General features: G+C 41.8%; 1 protein-coding gene and 1 pseudogene across 1 annotated transcript in view; one reads left to right on the forward strand and one right to left on the reverse strand.

Annotated features, from left to right (window-relative positions):
• The window catches only part of SRP68 (signal recognition particle 68), a 59,645-nt gene that overhangs the window by 34,404 nt on the left and 10,210 nt on the right, over nucleotides 1–15,031 (forward strand). Inside the window, exons 10-12 of the mRNA XM_027872937.1 lie at nucleotides 6,969–7,033; nucleotides 7,315–7,471; nucleotides 11,168–11,262. Coding sequence (XP_027728738.1) covers nucleotides 6,969–7,033; nucleotides 7,315–7,471; nucleotides 11,168–11,262 — 317 coding nt within the window. The remainder of the gene's footprint in view (nucleotides 1–6,968; nucleotides 7,034–7,314; nucleotides 7,472–11,167; nucleotides 11,263–15,031) is intronic.
• LOC114050885 lies at nucleotides 11,269–13,146 on the reverse strand (annotated as a pseudogene).

A 15,031-nucleotide genomic window follows, 5' to 3' on the forward strand; every position in this document is an offset into this window, starting at 1 on the left:
GGGCAAGGTTTTATACTTCTTGTGCCAAGCTGTTAATTCCCTTTCTAATTCTTTCTTCCATAGCTCTCATTTCTTTTTCAATTTTTCCTCAAGCACTCTCATTCCATTTATAAATATATTTTTAATTCTTTCCTCTCTTTAACTCTTGCTTCTATCTCTTCTAGGAATTCTAGATCAGTTTGTAGATATTTTGGAATCATTCTCTTCTGCCTTTGTGTCTTGAGCATTCCTGCCACCGTAATAGCTCAATATGGTGTGGTTCTTTTTTGGTTTGACCGTTCTTCTAGCCTACTTCTTGATTTGGGACTTGATGTTATGGCTGAACTCTGCCACACTTTTGTTATTAAGGGCTTTTTTTTTGTTTGTTTTTTGTTTTTTTGTTTTTTGTTTTTTCTAGCTAGGCATTGGGGTTAAGTGACTTGCCCAAGGTAACACAGCTAGTAAGTGTTATGTATCTTAAGGCCGGATTTGAACTCAGGTCCTCCTGAATCCAGGGCCAGTGCTCTTTCCACTGAGCCATCTAGCTGCCCCTCTACCACACTTCTGGAGGGAAGGAGTAGGCTAACCCTGTTATTGCTTCCTTGGGGTATTGATTGTTGTGTTATTCCAGGATTTCAGGGACAATCTGAGGCCTTGTAAGCGTTCAGTGTTCCCGAGGGATCTGATCCAAGACAAAGTCTCATTGCTATCCCTCTTGATCTGAGCTCTGCAAGTTACTAACCTAGGTTTGGGTCTGTGCAAGAGTAAACTGCTGCTGGAATCTATCCCTGTTAGCCAGATGAAAAACTTTCTGGGTTCAAAGTGTCAGAATTGTAGACCCCGCTTTAACCTGCCTTGGTTATTCCTCTGCAGTCTGGGCTTGATGCTGACAGTGAGACCCTAGTCTGAGTCACACCATTACTGCTGCTAGCTTCTGAATTTACTCCTTTTTCAGTATGTTGCCCAGGAATTGGGAAGAACAATGACATTGTTGAGTAGACCCCTTCTCACTCCACTCTGTCTCTGTGACCCAGGATTAGGTGTAGATGACAAAGCTACCAGTTCACACCTGTCCCTGTTGCAGCACCCTGGTATGGGTCTGGGTGTGCCCCAGTACGAGTCTGGGACCTCCTTTTTTGCTCATGTGCAGCCTCTCCCAGGGTGTTGGAGTGCTCCTTCCCTGACCATTTCTGCCTCAGGATTTGGTCTGGTGCATTTTATATATCTTTTTGGAGGAGTTGTGGATGGGAACTCCTCTGCATTGCTTCTTTCTGTGCCATCTTGGCCCTGCCTTCCTGTTGATTCTTAAAAATGTTTACCCAGAAGTGAACACAATATACCCAATGCAATCTCTGCCTAGTATAATACAGTACCATCATCCACTTTGTTCTAGTCACAAAGCTCCTTTGTTTTTGTTTTGTTTTTTTGTTTTTGTGAGGCAATTGGGGTTAAGTGACTTGTTCAGAGTCACACAGCTCGTAAGTGTAATGTGTTTGAGGCCGTATTTGAAGTCAGGTCCTCCTGACTCCAGGGCTGGTGTTTTATCCACTCTGTGCCACCTAGCTGCCCCTCACAAAACTCCTTTTAATGCATCCTAAGATTGCATTTACTTTTTGGCTGCCATGTTATACTGTTGACTGACACTGAATTTGTAGTCTGCAAAAATATAGTTTTACGTAGCCATATTTCCCCCACCCCATATTTTTATATATGACTGAAACCAAGTGTACAACTTAAGATTAATTGTTATTAAATTTCATCTAATTAGATTTGGTAGATTTGTTCTAACCTTTTTGGATTCTGGCTCTGTTTGTATTACCATAGCTATCCCTCACAGCTTTGAAAATTTGATGAACATGACATCTAAGCCTTTATCCAAGTCATCAGTAAACATGAAGAACAAACTAGAACCTTGGGACTCTCTACTAGAGACTGCTTTAGGTTGACATCAGTCCGCTAATCAAATTACCACTTAGATCCAGTCATTCGTTCAGCCAGTCCCAAACCCGTCCATCTCACAGTGACTACCAGTTTGTCAGCCTTGTCATACTCACAAAGGAACCCTTTAATAATATATTTCAGAATTTTGGTTTTGGTTTTCTCATCTCTGCCAGTCTTACGGGTATGAGAACCTCAGAGGTATTTTATTTTGCATTTCTTTTATTATTAATTATTTGGAACATTCTTTCATATAGGTATTGATAGTAAACCTTGCTTTTGAGAATTGTCTATTCATATCCTTTGACCACTTACCTATTAGAGATTGGCTCCTGTTCTTATATATTTATATTAATAAATTGCTTAACATTTCAAATGGAAGAATTGAGAGAGGTGACAGGGGAAGGCATTCAGGGCGTAGAGAAGAATGTAGAGAAAGACATGGAGAAAGGGAAGCACAGGACATTTGAGAAATAGAATGAAGACAACTTGAGATATAAAGCATATAAAGACGATTAGTTGAAACATTGCTTAAAGTGTAGATTGGAGCCGGATTATAGAATGCTTTGATGGTTGAGCTTTGTAGCTTGGATTTCATTAAATTAATTGCAGAAAAACAGTGGTCCTTTTTTTTTTTTTAACATAATGAGTAACATGTTGAGAAATGTGTTTTATAAAAATAAATCTTGCAAGGCTCTGCAAGATGGATTAGCAGTGGAAGACATTGAAGGCAAGAACACTTGTTAGGAGCCTATTATGGTGGCACAATACAGGTGAGAGGTAATGAGAGACTGGACTAAAATGATAGCAATGGACATAGATGAGAGGACAGATGGTGAGAGTCATTTCAGAGGTAGAATTAAAGGATTACTGATTAGATTTAAAATTACTGATTAGATGAAACATCAGTGTTTCATGCTTGGGTGTCTAGAAGAATGAAGGTGCCATTGACAGAAATGGTTTAGAGGGAGTCGAGAGGATTATATTTTTGGGGAGATAGATGATCTCAGTTTGAGACATGTTGTATTTAAGTTACTGGTGGATGAGACATCCAAGTAGAAATATTCAGTAAGCATTTGGAACCTGGAAATAAAAGTCTGAAAAGGTCAGAAGAGAGATTGGAGTTGGAGTTAAGGACTTGGGAGGCATCTGCAGAGAGGCAGTAGTCAGTGTCATAGAGTGCATGAGATCACCCAGGGGTAAGCATAAAGACAGAAGAAAAGACCAGGGAAAGAGCCTTGGGGAAATGTTTGCGTTGAGAATACAGGAGAAAGAAGTCTCAGTATGTCTTCATTTAATTCTGTATTTTAATTATTTATTTGTAAGTCATTGACCCTACTGGATACTAAACTAGACAAAAACTGTCCTGTTTATCTTTTTTATTTCCCACAATGCTCTATACAGTCAAAAATGGTGGTAGTCAATAGTCATTAATGATTTACTAAGTGCCTATCTATATGATAGACACTGTGCTAAATACTGGGGATTAAAATACAAAAAAGAAAGAATAGTTCTTGCCCTCAAGGAACTTACAGTCTGATGGTAGTATTAACAATTATATCCTACCTTCTTTTTTTGAAAAGGGCTTTCAGGTAGTTCAGTAATTTTTAAATTATCTCTTCTGGATCAGTTTTCCAGGTCAGTTGTTTTTCTAGTGGAATATTTTATATTTTCTACTATTTTTTCATTCTTTTGATTTTGTTTGATTAATTCTTGATTTCTCATAGAGTCATTAACTTCCACTTGCCCAATGCTAATTTTTAAGGAATTGTTTTCTTCAGTTAGCTTTTGTATCTCTTTTTCCTATGGCTAATTCTACTTTTTAAGGAGTTTTCTTTTTCCAAGTTGTTGACTCTTTTTTTCATGATTCTCTTGCATAACTCTCATTTCTTTTCCCAGTTTTTCTTCTACCTCTCATTTGATTTTTAAAATCCTTTTTGAGCTCTTCCAGGAGGACTTTTTGGGTCTGAAACCAATTCATATTTCTCTTTGTGGCTTTGCATGTGGGCATTTTGACATTGTTGTCTTCTTCTGAGTTTGTGTTTTTATCTTCTCTGTTGCTTTAGTAGCTTTCTATGGTCTGGGCTTTTGTTTGTTTTTGCTCGTTTTCCAACCTAATTTGTGATTTTTAAAGTTGGGCTCTGCCCCTGGGGTACAGAGGACACTGTCCGAAGCTTCTTGCACAGGGAGCTGGTCACTGGCTTTCTGTACTGGGTCTTCTAGCACTGGTAGTTCAAAGCTTCACTAGAATCCCATGTTCTGTTCTAGCTGGCTGTGCCAGGGCCTTTGGGTCTGGCGGGCCTTACTACTAGCCTGCTGCATCAGGTCTGGAGGCCTCACCACTGGACCACTGTGCCACTGGCTTGCTGAGCTAGGGTCGCAGGGCCTCAGTTGCTGATCTGTGCTAGGGCTAGGGGGCCTCCTTGCTTGTCCAGATACCACCTGCACTGGTCTGTGCTCCTATTTTACCCAAGTGAGACAGACCTTTCCTGCAGTTCTTTTGAATTATCTTGGGCTGGAAAATTGTTTTACCCCATCCTTTTGTGGGTTTTCTTGCTCCAGAATTTGTTTTGAAGCATGATATAAAGTTGTTTTGAGGGAAATTGGAGAGAACTCAGGTAACTTCCTGCCTTTCTTCCACCATCTTGGTCCATATCCCACCTTCTGCTGAAGGACTTTCTCGATCCACCTTGATGCTAGTGCCTTTTCTCTGAGATTAGCATCCCTCTACTCTGTATATATCTTGTATGTACAATATGTATATAATTTTTTATGTTGTTTCCCCCATTAGAATGTGAGCTCCCTGAGGGTAGGAATTATTGCCTTTCTTTGTGTCCTCTTAATTCTTAGCACAGTGCCTAGCATATAGTAAGCACTTAATAAGTGCTAATTGACTGACTAATAATAGCCCACTCTTATAGTTTATAAAGTGTTTTCTATATATTATTTCATTTGATCCTTGCAACGATCCCATAAGGTAGGTGCTATGTGACTTGTCCAGGGCACATAGCCAGTAAATGTTTGAGGCAAGATTTGAATTTATTTTTCTCTGACTCCAAGTCTAGTACCCTATCAGCCAGCTAGGACAGTTCAGTCAGGCGTTAATAAAAGAAAGTTATGTAGGGGGAGAAAACAGGGGTGGTCATTGGTGTCAAATACTAAAGAAACATTAAGGGGAATGAAAACTGAGAAAAGGCTATTGATTTTTGTCTAGTAGAAGTTATTAGTAACTCGAGAGAGCAGTTTCAGTAGAATGATGGAGAGAACATATTACAAAGGTTGACAAGCTAGTGTCAGTGAATTGAAGGCAATTGGGGTGCTAACTCGAGGGGTGACGAAATCAAAGGAGTATTTGGTGAAAGATTTTGTCTGTTTGTTTGTTTTGTTTTGTTAAAGAGGAGACCTGAGTATATTTGGATTCAGAGAGAAAAAGAGATTGGAAAATACCTAAGATAGTGAGGCTAGGAAGGAAGAGGATTGGTGTAGTAAGGACCTACAAGAGGTAATCTAGGGTGGGATTGAGAACACGTATTCAAGGGGTTATCTTTCCAAGGGAAGGGGCTTATTGTGAGTTTAGAAGAAAGGAGGAGAGATGGGTGATGGTACAGAGAAATGTTGGGGTTTGAAGTTACTATGGAATAGCCTAGATCTTTTGGTTAGAATCTTGAGGAAATTCGAAAAGGTTTTTGAGGAGAACAAGTTCTTCATTTTACAGATCCAGAAAATAAGGATCAGGGATTAAATGATGTGTCCAAGAACACACAGCTGTGGGGAAGCAATAGAAAATCAGTAGGAGAAGATCAGTTTCAGAGCAATAGTGAGAGTCCATCTCAGGTTAGATAGTGTGATTTTGTACTGGAGCCAATTGGCTGAAGTTCATGATTTCCTTCCAACAATATTTGACAGCCTGGGATCAGGGAAATCAGATAATGAAGTTATGTAGGTTTGGAATTTAGTAATGCCATTATGTCAGAATATGAATGAGGGATTCTAGGACACTAAATGAGAGCATTGTGAAATGGCTGGTTTTGAAATATAGATAGAATATGAAGAGAAATGGAACTAGATGAACTTTAGGAGCATTAGGAGTGTTAGTGAGAATGGAGACTAATAAGAATTTCAGAGTCCTTAGAAGCAGAACAGTTGTGATGGATAATATCCAAGATAAGGCCTTGTTGGTCAGTGACTGGAGTGCTGTGAATGTGAAGCTCTTTGGAAAGGTCTATAATGGTCTGGACTTGGTGACTCACCCCTGTAATCCCTCCTGCTGGGGGAGACTGAAGTTAGTGGCATTGCTTGAGTTCTGGCTCCAGTAGGGCTGAAGCTGATCTTGTGTTCACACTCAATCTGGCCCAAATTTGGTGAGCTCCCAGGAGCAGAGGACCATCAGGCTGCCCAAGGAGGGATGAACCAGTCCAGGTTACGATAGATTAAAGTTTTTGTGCTAATTAGTGTTAGGATTAGGCTGTGAGTGACCACTGCACTTCTAGCTGGGGTGATATAGGTAGAACACTTAGTCCCCTCTCCCCAACCATCGGCACCAGACATGCGCACGTGCGCGTGCACACACACACACACACACACACACACAAAAGAAAGACAAGAAATGTGTACGGTGTGAGTCCAGGACATTTAAAGGGTCATTGGTATTTATCATTGTATTCTAAGGGAGATACTAAAGATTCTAAGATCATACTTAAAATCATTTTGAGGAAGGTGGGAAAGTATCCTGCAAGTTGATGGATGATATACGTGTTATATTTTTTATCTTCCTACTCAAGAAAGTCATCCCATGGTCCAGGCCCATTTTTCAAGTGACCATAGCAACTGAGTGACCAACTATTTCCTATGTAAATCTTTTTTTCTGATTAATATTAGGGCTACTGCAGTATATTGGACTCTACTGTACCTGCATTTCAGTTTTATTTGTACATCATACCATGGAGCGTGGTCAACATAGCCAACAATGGGTTACAATTTTGATCTTACAGTTTTTCTGGTAAGATAGAGAACAACTGTTCTACCTGATCCTTTTTTTCTAATTTTTGCAGAAGCAAAGGGAGAACAGCCTTGATGGAGAGTCTGGGAAAGTGTCTAATTTGCAATACCTACACAGGTAGGAGGTGTTTCTGAAATGGGGGCAGGGGAAGAGGGAAGTTACTAAGGTTAGTTTGCCACTTTTGGAAGCTTCTGTTCTATACTTGTGATTGGGAAACTTAACTACTTAAAGCCTCTGCATGTGGCTTATGTCTAGTGAATAGGAAATATTCTCAGTCCTCTTCTTTCCATTCCATTTCTTTGCCTTAATACCAAGTTTTGCAACAGTGACATTTATGTGAACTACTGAATGACCTTCACTGAGCATAACCTGAGCTGTTATTACATGGTGCCTTCTAGCTACCTGACTTTCATCAAACTGTCGACTGCAATCAAACGTAATGAAAGCATGGCAAAGGGTCTGCAGAAGGCACTGCTGCAGCAGCAGCCAGAGGATGACAGCAAGCGCTCTCCTCGGCCCCAGGACCTGATCCGCCTCTATGACATCATCCTCCAGGTGACATTTGAGACGGGAGAAAAGGCCCACCTTCGGGGGTTCTCTGGGTTTGTTGGACAAGAATAGCATGAAAGGGCTTGCCAGCAGCTAACACCTATTACCTGGTGAGCTCCAGTCAAGCAGCAAATATTTATTAAGTACTTAGTACATGTAAGACAGCCTATAGGGTGCTAGGAGATCCAGAGAGAAATAAGCTGTGGTCACTGATTGCCTTCACAGAGCATACATTCTCACTGGAAAGATGGTAATTAGGACTTTTAAGGTATTCAAAGTACTTTTCTCACCACGGCCCTATGAATGTTATCCCAAATCACAGGAATAAAAATGAGGCTCAGAAAGGTTAAAGGTTAGTAGATTTGCTCATGGTCACTCAGTTGGTAAGTGTTATATTCAGGACTCAAAGACCACTGTTCTCTCCACCTCACCATAGCGTGTACACATACCAGAAGTGCAGTACAAGGCATCATGTAAGTCCCAAATGAAAGATAAAGATAACAAATGCCATAGTTCAGATGAGGGGGGAGATCTTTTTTAGCAGAAGTGGTCGGGTAACATTTAATTCAGATCACCAAATGATTGTGTGGTTACTGTCGACAAGGCATTATTGAGGATACAAAGACAAACATGGATTACTCTTCAGGAGCATAACATTTACTGGGGATGGGAGGAGTAATGAGGGCAAAGGAATGCTCTAAGAATATTTTGAAGAGGGAGAGAACATGCCAACTGGAAGGTGACCTGGAGAAGATGGCCTCTGAAGGAAGATGACAATAATGAAATAGTTCTTTCTGGACACGAAGAATAGCTTTTGCAAATGCTGACAGATGGGAGGTGATAGAGCTAGTTTGGCCACCAGCTTATTGTCCAACATGGCTAGAACATAAGAGTATGTGAGTAGTGGCAATGTGAAATAAGGTTGAAGAGGTTAGTGGGATGCAGACTGGGGAGGGTATTGAATACTAATCTGAGGCTTTGGGTTTTATCCAGGGTACAGCAGAGCCATCGAATGTCTTTGAGCAGGAGAGTAACTTGGACGTGTGCTTTAGGACGTTGATTTTGGCAGGGTGTGTATAGGACAGGTTGGGGAGGGAAAAGACTTGAAGTAGAATACCTAATTAGGCCATTATAATAATTTGGGCAAGAGGTAACGAAGTACTGATTTAGGGTGGTGGCCATGTGAATAGTGAAACAAAGGAGGCAGGTTCAAGACGTGGCGTTTAAAAGGATGGGTTTGGGTAACTATTGAAGGTTGCTGTAATCTTTGAGATGGCAGCCTGAAACCTCTATATGCAAAAGGACGGACAAGTGAATATAAAATGAGGAAGTTGTGAGGCAAGGTAGGGACCATTTCTTAGGCTTCTCTTTCTAGTAGTTTAGTAGTGAAAGGGAAAAGAGAGAGAACAAGTAGTTTGAAAGGATGAGCAAGTCAAATAAAACGTGGTGTTTTTTAATTGTTTGTTTTAAGGTTATAGAATAAATGAATAAAAAAGCATTTATTAAGCACTAACTTTGTGCAAAGCATTGTGCCAAGCTCTGGGGATAGGAATAGAAAAGCAAGACGGGTCCCTGAGGTCTGTTCTCATAAGGAACTGACATTCTAATTTTTGTTGTTTAGTCATTTTTCAGTTGTATCTGACTCTTGTGACTCCATTTGGAGTTTTCTTGACAAAGATAATGGAATTGTTTGCTGTTTCTCTCTCCAGCTCATTTTACACATGAGGAAATGGAGGCAAACAGGGTTAAGTGACTTGGCCAGGGTTACACAGCTAATAAGTGTCTGAAGCTGGATTCGAACTTAGGAAGATGAGTCTCTATTCACTGCACCACCTAGTTCCCCACATTCTCTTAGGGGAAACAACAAGTTTCGGCTACAAGTCTTGTGGGAAGGCCCAGTGGCCCTTTCAGACAGTAATGTATCTTTAATGTAATTTCCATGGATAAAATCATATCCTTTGAACTATTTGATGGTGCTAAGGCATTTGGTGAACTTTCTTTTCTGGCGCTTCAGTAGCTGTGGTTGCTGAAGGAATAGAAACTGTAGCACCAGAAGGTTGCCGGGTTTCATCTCCTCTGAATGATGGCTGAGGAGGCAGGGCTTTGGGAGGGGAGAGGGGGTTCTTGGGCCTACCTTGGTGACAGTTGGTCATCTCTTGGTGTCGGTGGTGCTGTGGATGTATGGCAGGCCCCTTCTCGACAAGGATTGCTCCCCTTGATGACTGTGGGAGCCAAGTCAGCTCCTGACAGAGAGAGCTGATGAGTTCGAAGGAACTCGTAGGGGAGTTAGCCTTGGCATGGAGAAGGGCCATCTATTCTTAAGGCTGGAGCAAAGTAAGAAAGGATAGGTCAAAAAATGTGAAGAGGTTTTGAGATGAGAGAGCTCAGATGGAGAGGCTAGCCTAGTTTTCACAGTAAAATAGTCTGCTAGGCCCTGGAGGTGCTCTTAGGGGGCTGAAGGAGAAAAGAGAAAGTTTGGGAAAAGTGCAGTGGGGAATAAGAGAGAATCAGAGATAAGTCACAGGAGGGTGATAAGTGGCCTGAATAGTAAGATCGATGACATGAATTTGTAATGAACCCAGTTAGCAGCATGCTGTGGGGGATGGGGGTAACAGAGCAGATCATAGGGATGTTCCAGGATGAGAACAATGATAGGACCTAGTGGCAAGACATTCAGGGTGGAAGAAAGTGCCTTGTTGAACTGGTTAACTGTAGGGTCAAGACTTAAAGAGAGGAAAGTGAAGCCAGAATAATGGTGATGATCTGAAAGAACAAAGAAAGAATAGATGAACCAGAGAACACGATGAAGGCGAGAGGCAGGTTTAGTAAGGTAGTGGGAGTGTTGAAAAGAGAGGGAAATTTCAAATTTAAATAACAGAAGCAGATGATTTTTAGATAAAAATGTTATCTTAAGGTGTCACTACTCCTGTGGGAATTTAATAGACTGATGAACTGGGAGCATAGGATATTCAAAGAGACATCAGTGTATGAATATTAAAATCATCCAGGATGAGAGTAGGTATGGGGTGGAGAAGAAGACTGAGCTAAGTACTAAAGTAATTGAGAAATAAGAGAGGGTAACCTGCAGGTCAGTAAATGTCTGCAACAAGGATCTGGACAAGGGAATCACAGGGATGTAGTGAACTTCAAAGGAGAGAGTGATTGGGATAGGGGTGAAGGTCTGGCAGAGGCAGTAGGGAGCAAGAAATGTGTCAGTTTCTCCTGTCCTAGATTTTCAGGAGCATGAGAAAAATGGCTGGCACGTGAAAGGTTGGCAAGGTTGATTTGGGATTTTGCGGGGATAGAGAAGTGTGCAAGTTTGGCCCAGACTCATGATTTCTTCGGTGTTGAAATGCCAGCTGTGGAAATCTCTTCCACTGGAGAATAATATTTCTTGCCTTTCAAATGGGTGGGAGAGGGAAAGACTGAGAGAATTAAAATTGAAAACAAAATTTAATTAATGAATGAATGAAACAAGGTCAGTGCTTTTTTTACTATACCACATTGCCTGTGGATTTCAATGGGCAAACTGGAAAAAGAACATACCAGACATCTCATCACCAAATCGTACCTGAAAAGTTTTGTTGAGAATATTGATATTTAATGTAGCTGTGAGTCCAGATTGTTTCTTTAGTCCCTTCTGTTCTTCCTACAAACTCTTCTCTTAAAAATCTAAATTTGAGATCTTTTCCTTTTGAGCAGAATCTGGTGGAATTGCTTCAATTGCCTGGCTTAGAGGAGGACAAAGTTTTCAAAAAAGAGATAGGACTCAAGACACTTGTATACAAGGCTTACAGGTAACTTCAAGTATCAGCCTCAGGGCTCTTGTTTTTTGTTTTATTTTACTGTATTTTTCCTGACTTCACGAACATTTATTTGAGGTACTACACAACACACCCGCATGAAAGGTGTGGCATGAATTGGGGGCCAACCTCATAACCCTGGGAGGGGATGAGAGTCCAGGATGAAGCTAGAGACTCACGGGTGTAACAAGTAGGGGGATATCACACAAACACAGTGTGGGGGTATGGTAACCCAAATATCCTGCTCAGATCTAACAGCCTCTTACCCACTTCTTCCTGTCTGGCCCATGGGGGCTCTCCGTTTCCTCCCTCCCCAAGGTATAACAATACAGGGGGTGATGCTGGGATACTTGAGTAGAGGGTGGAAAGGGTGTTATTCCTTCTGCTCTGCATAGCTATTTGGTTCATGGAAGTTGCTACACGTAAAGCTTAGTATGGGTGACATGGGCTGGGGATAGGAGTGACCAGGGTTCACAGCCTCAGTAGGCATGATTAGCAATGTAGAGAGTTTGCCCAGCTACACCTGCATCTTCTCCACCTCCTTCATACTTGCCCTGGGCAGCAAGACCATTGACCTCTGCCCATTTGATGAACTCCTCAGTGGCAGCACTGTCATTGTTTTTCTGCCTACGTCAGGCACTAAGAGCAGAGGCTTGCAGGGCACACCCATAGGAGAAGGTCAGTGTCTAAGGCTGGGGGAGAGGACAGTGGTTAATGGCATTGAGGTTGATCAAGGCCTCCTCCTCACTCTGACCTCCAGATAGGAATGTCACACCTGGGACAGCAGGAGGCACAGATCAACATAGGGCAGAGACAGTTGCTATGGCGATCTCCTCAGTGGTGTACTGGAAGGGGCAGGCACGACCAGGAGTTACCATGTTGGGCTTGAGCAGTGTCCGTTCAAGATACACATGGTAGTTACTCAGGGCCTTGCCAGCAGTCAGAAGCTTCTCAGTGGCATATTGGCGTCATTTGAGATGATGGTCTCCATCTGGCAGGATGCCCAAGGGGCTCCACAATAGGCATGATGCCATTCTGCTGGCAGATGATGGCATAATGGGCAAGCATATTGGCATTCCTAGGATTGCCAGGGGAGAGGGTCTATGATCACTGATCGTTAGCATGCAGCACCATTTGGCAAAGTCAGCCCCATCTTTCTTGTACTGAGTGCAGCGTTCTGAGAGCCTGTCCAGCCCTTGTGTGGTGGTTTCTCCATCAGTTCCAGCCAAAGCTACCACACCTTTATCAACCTTGATGCCCACAACAACACATTTTTCCTGGATGGTGCAGATGAAGGGCACCCCATCATTGCCCTTCAGGTAAAGGGTCTGCTCGAAAAAGATGACACCCCCAGTGCATTTCTTGATTCTTCCATCGGTGCTGAATAGAACCTGATGAAACTGCCTATGGTTCTCCTGTATTCTCCACCCCAATCTGGCTCAGCCACTTGGCCGTACTGCTTACTGACTCATCAGCTACCAAGATGCCTTTGCCTGGAGCAGCCATCCAAAGGGCAATGTCCAACAGTTCCTTCTTTTGCTCAGCTGACAGGGCTGGGTATACATGGGGCATGGGGTTAGTCTTCTTTCCTCTTGACTAGATAAAATTAAATGGCTTCTCTCACAGAGAGAACAAAACAAAGAAAGTTAACTTCACCTCAAGAAAATTGTAGTGTTTTGTTTGCAGGTAACATGAGAATTGGAAGCATATCTCTTACTATAAAGAAATTGATTACTGTAGTGAAGGAAATTTGCCCAGTAACCAGAATAGGACATTTTAATTTTTTTAAGTTACCATTTATTTTCATAAGAATTTGTTCTGAAGATGGTGGAGGGAAAGCAGTGACTTGCTAGAGCTCTCCCCCAAAACCCTCCAAATGCCTATAAAAAATGGCTCTAAACAAATTCTAAAGCAGCAGAAGCCACAAAAACACAGAGTAAAACAAATTTCCAGCCCAAGATAACCTGGATGGCTGATCGGAAAGGTATATTGCGCCGGGCTGGGAGAGGAACGCAGTTTGGCGTGGGCACGCAGGCCACAGCAACCCTGGAGCAGGCCTCAGAGGACTGAATCTCGGGCAGCTGTGGCGGTTTCCAGACTTCTCAACCCACAAACGCCAAAGACAGCTTAGAAGGTTAGTGGGAAAAGTCTGTGACTGCAGTGAGAGAAGAAGCTAGGTCTCAGCCACAAGTCCAGAGCGTGCCCTCGGGGCAACGGCTACGTCCTGAGTTTCCAGCCCACAGACTGGGAGGAATCGAGTGGCTGATCATAGGGGGATTGCAAGGATCTCTTTGCCAGGGCTGAGGCAGAAATCTATTGCTTTGCCTATGCTTGGATCTGAGTCACAGTTCTGAGGGGCAGTTCTGGGACAAGGAGGAGCGCTGGTGTGGTGGAGCTTGTTGTGGCGGTGGAGAGGAGACACCTCGCCCCTAATCATAGCACCTTGGAAAAACTGACACTTTTCAGGGCCCTAGAAGTATCTCTGAAAACAACTATACGAACCCCCGAAACTTGGGACAGTACATTCTCCACATTGGAAACAGACTCTTACCTTAACAAAGAGTTGAAAACTCAAGTAATTGGTTGGGATCATGAGCAAGCAGTGGAAAAAGAGTCAGACCATATTATCTTACTTTGGTGACAAAGAAGATCAAAACATATAACCAGAAGAAGAAAACAAAGTCAAAGCTCCTACATCCAAAACTTCCAAGAAAAATATGAATCAGTCCTAGGCCTTGGAAGAGCTCAAAAGGGATTTTGAGAAGCAAGTAAGAGAAGTAGAGGAAAAACTGGGAAGAGAAATGAGAGTGATGCAAGAAAATCATGAAAAGCAAGTTAACAGCTTGCTAAAGGAGACCCAAAAAAATACTGAAGAAAATAACACCTTAAAAAATAGCCTAACCCAAATGGCAAAAGAGGTCCAAAAAGCCAATGAAGAGAAGAATGCCCTAAAGAGCAAAATTGGCCAAATGGAAAAGGAAGTCCAAAAGATTATTGGAGATAATACTTCCCTAAAAATTAGAATAGAGCAATTGGAAGCTAGTGACTTTATGAGAAATCAAGACACTGTAAAACAAATCCAAAAGAATGAAAAATTAGAAAACAATGTGAAATATCTCATTGGAAAAACAACTGACCTGGAAAATAGATCCAGGAGAGAGAATTTAAAAATTATTGGACTGTCTGAAAGCCATGATTAAAAAAAGAGGCTGGACATCATCTTTCAAGAAATGATCAAGGAAAACTGCCCTGAAATGTTAGAACCAGAGGGCAAAATCAAAATTTAAAGAATCCACTGATCTCCTCCTGAAAGAGATCCCTAAAGGAAAACTCCTAGGAATATTGTAGCCAAATTCCAGAGCTCCTAGGTCAAGGAGAAAATAATACAAGCAGCCAGAAAGAAACAATTCAAGTATTGTGGAAACACGATCAGGATAACACAAGATTTAGCAGCTTCTACATTAAGGGACTGCAGGACATGGAATATAATATTTCGGAGGGCAAAGGAGATAGAATTACAACCAAGAATCACGTACCCAGCAAAACTGAGTATAATTCTATAGGGGAAAAAATGGTCATTCGGTGAAATAGAGGACTTTCAAGCATTCTTGATGAAAAGACCAGAGCTGAATAGAAAATTTGACTTTCCAATACAAGACTCAAGTGGAACATGAAGAGGTAAACAGGAAAGAGAAATCATAAGAGACTTATTAAGGTTGAACTGTTTACATTCCTGCATGGAAAGATGATATTTGTAACACTT

The sequence above is a fragment of the Vombatus ursinus genome, unplaced genomic scaffold (assembly GCF_900497805.2).
Source record: "Vombatus ursinus unplaced genomic scaffold, bare-nosed wombat genome assembly UNPS02014801.1, whole genome shotgun sequence".
Classification (NCBI taxonomy): Eukaryota; Metazoa; Chordata; class Mammalia; order Diprotodontia; family Vombatidae; genus Vombatus; species Vombatus ursinus.